The 2876-nt window shown below is 63.5% G+C and overlaps 2 protein-coding genes across 2 annotated transcripts in view; both read right to left on the reverse strand.

Annotated features, from left to right (window-relative positions):
* DMWD (dystrophia myotonica, WD repeat containing) overlaps positions 1–68 on the reverse strand; it is a gene marked incomplete at its 3' end in the record, with an annotated part of 4750 nt that extends 4682 nt beyond the window's left edge. The window contains exon 1 of the mRNA XM_014960941.1: positions 44–68. Within this exon, the coding sequence (XP_014816427.1) occupies positions 44–68 (25 nt within the window). The remainder of the gene's footprint in view (positions 1–43) is intronic.
* Positions 69–89: 21 nt separating this feature from the next.
* The window catches only part of SYMPK (symplekin), a 22554-nt gene continuing 19767 nt past the window's right edge, over positions 90–2876 (reverse strand). Inside the window, exon 19 of the mRNA XM_014960942.1 lies at positions 90–276. Within this exon, the coding sequence (XP_014816428.1) occupies positions 90–276 (187 nt within the window). The remainder of the gene's footprint in view (positions 277–2876) is intronic.

A 2876-nucleotide genomic window follows, 5' to 3' on the forward strand; every position in this document is an offset into this window, starting at 1 on the left:
TTCAGCTCCGGCGGCTGCGGCGGGAGCGCGGCGGAGCCCTCACCCGCCCCCGGGGCCGCCGCCGCCATCTTGCCGCCGCCGGAAGGGCGTTAACGCCGCCCCCCCCCTCCGCCGCCGCCGCCGCTGCCATGGCAACGCGCTGAGTCACGCGTGGCCACGCCCCGCACAGACGAAACCACGCCCCCGGCGGGCACAAACCACGCCCACACGAGTACAAACCACGCCCTCTCTGGGCCCAAAGCCACGCCCCCAGCCGAAACCACGCCCCAGTCGAGCCTAAGCCACACCCCCCGAGTCGAAGCTCCGCCGGGAGAGCGACCCCTCTGAGAGGGACAGAGGGACAGAGGGACAGAGGGACACCCGGAGGGACAGAGGGACAGAGGGACACCCAGAGGGACAGAGGGACACCCAGGGGGACAGAGGGACAGAGGGACACACAGAGGGACACCCAGAGGGACACCCGGGGGGACAGAGGGACAACCGAAGGGACAGAGGGACAGAGGGACACCCGGAGGGACAGAGGGACACCCAGAGGGACACCCAGAGGGACACCCAGAGGGACAGAGGGACACCTGGATGGACACCCAGAGGGACACTGAGAGGGACAGAGGGACACCCAGAGGGACAGAAGGACAGAGGGACATACAGAGGGACTGATGGACACCCAGGGGGACACTCAGGGAGATGGAAGGACAGGTAGAGGGACACCCAGAGGGACAAAGGGACACCCAGAGGGACAGAGGGACACCCGGAGGGACAGGGGGACAACCAGAGGGACAGAGGGACACCCGGAGGGACAGAGGGACATACAGAGGGACAGAGGGACACCCAGGGGGACAGAGGGAGGGACAGAGGGACACCCGAAGGGACAGAGGGACAGCCGGAGGGACACAGGGACACCCAGGGGGACAGAGGGACACCTGGAGGGACAGAGGGACAACCAGAGGGACAGAGGGACAGAGGGACATCCAGGGAGATGGAAGGACAAGGGGAGGGACATGGGGACATGCAGAGGGACAGACAGACACCCAGAGTGACACCCAGAAGGACAGAGGGACACCCAAAGGAACACCCAGGGAGATGGAAGGCCAGGCAGACGGACACGAGGACATATAGAGGGACTGATGGACACCCAGAGGGACACAGAGGGACACCCAGAGGGACAGAGGGACACCCAGAGCACCACAGGGGACCCTTCCCCGTGGAGGATGGGACACACAGCGTGTGACACTGTCCCACACATCCTGGTGTCCAAATCGGAAAGTCACGCTGGAGGGATGGAGCACTGGGTGGCCCAGGAAGGGGCTGGGTGGCCACACTCAAAGGGTCGTGGTCCACGGCTCCATGGCCAGTTGGAGACCAGTGGTGTCCCTCAGGGGTCGGTGCTGGGACCAGTGCTGTTCAACATCTTTGTTGGAGACATGGACAGTGGGATGGAGGGCACCCTCAGAGAGTTGGGCGATGCCACCAAGCCGTGTGGCACAGGGACACGCTGGAGGGAAGGGATGGCATCCAGAGGGACCTGGAGAGGTGGGACGGTGACAACCGCATGAAGTTCAACCAGGCCAAGTGCAGGGTCGGGGCAATCCCAGGGACAAACCCAGGACAGAGAACGGCTGGAGAGCAGCCCTGAGGGGAAGGACTTGGGGTGTTGGTGGGTGAGAAGCTCCACATGAGCCAGCAGCCCAGAGAGCCAACCCCACCCTGGGCTGCATCAAGAGAAGCGTGGCCAGCAGGTCACGGGAGGTGATTCCACCCCTCTGCTCTGGGGAGACCCCACCTGGGGCTCTGTGTCCAGCTCTGGAGTCCTCACACAGGAAGGACATGGACCTGTTGGAACGGGTCCAGCGGAGGGCCACCAAGGTGATCAGAGGGATGGAGACACCTCCCCTGTGTGGACAGGCTGAGAGAGTTTGGGCTGTTCATCCTGGAGAAGAGAAGGCTCCGGGGAGACCTTAGAGCCACTTCCAGTCCCTCAAGGGGCTCCAGGAGAGATGGGGAGGGACCCTTGATCAGGGAGGGGAGCCATGGGACAAGTGGGAAGGGTTTTAAACCAAAAATTAGGAGATGGAGATGAGATGTGGGGAAGAACTTCTTCCCTCAGAGGGTGGTGAGACCCTGGCCCAGGTTGCCCAGAGAAGCCCCATCCCTGGAGGGGTTCAAGGCCAAGGTTGGACGGGGCATTGGGCAACCTGGTCTCATTGAAGACATCCCAGCCCCTAGAAGGGATGGAACTGGATGGGCTTTAAGGTCCCTTCCAACCCAAAACCTTCTGTGATTCTCTGGCGATTCCACCACTTCCCTGGGTTGGAGGGGACCTTTAAGGTCCTCAAGACCAACCATCAACCCACCACTGCCCAACCCACCACTGACCCGTGTCCCTCAGCACCGGCTTTTAGATCCCTCTGGCGATGGTATTTGGGGAGTGGAGCCGGAGGGGGAGGAGGAGGGGGAAGGGTTTTAAACCAAAAATGAGGAGATGGAGCTGAGAAGAACTTCTTTGGTGTGAGGGTGGTGAGAGCCTGGCCCAGGTTGCCCAGAGAAGCTGTGGCTGCCCCATCCCTGGAGGGGTTCAAGGCCAGGTTGGAGGGGGCTTGGAGCAACCTGGTCTGGTGGGAGGTGTCCCTGCCCAGGGCAGGGGGTTGGAACTCAATGGTCTTTAAGGTGCCCCCCCAAAAAACAGACACACCCCAGAGGTGCTCCCAGGCCTTTATTAAGCACCGTACCCCAGGGGATGGGGGGGGATGGGGGGCACCACCCCTCACCCCTCCGCTGGCCCCGCGGGGGCTTCGGAGCCCCCCCCCGGGGGCACCTCAGGACTCTGGGTGCCGGGGGGGGGCGGCTCCGAGGAGGGGGGGCTGCTGGGGGCTGCTTCA

Source organism: Calidris pugnax, unplaced genomic scaffold, assembly GCF_001431845.1.
Source record: "Calidris pugnax isolate Ruff unplaced genomic scaffold, ASM143184v1 scaffold535, whole genome shotgun sequence".
Taxonomy (NCBI): Eukaryota; Metazoa; Chordata; class Aves; order Charadriiformes; family Scolopacidae; genus Calidris; species Calidris pugnax.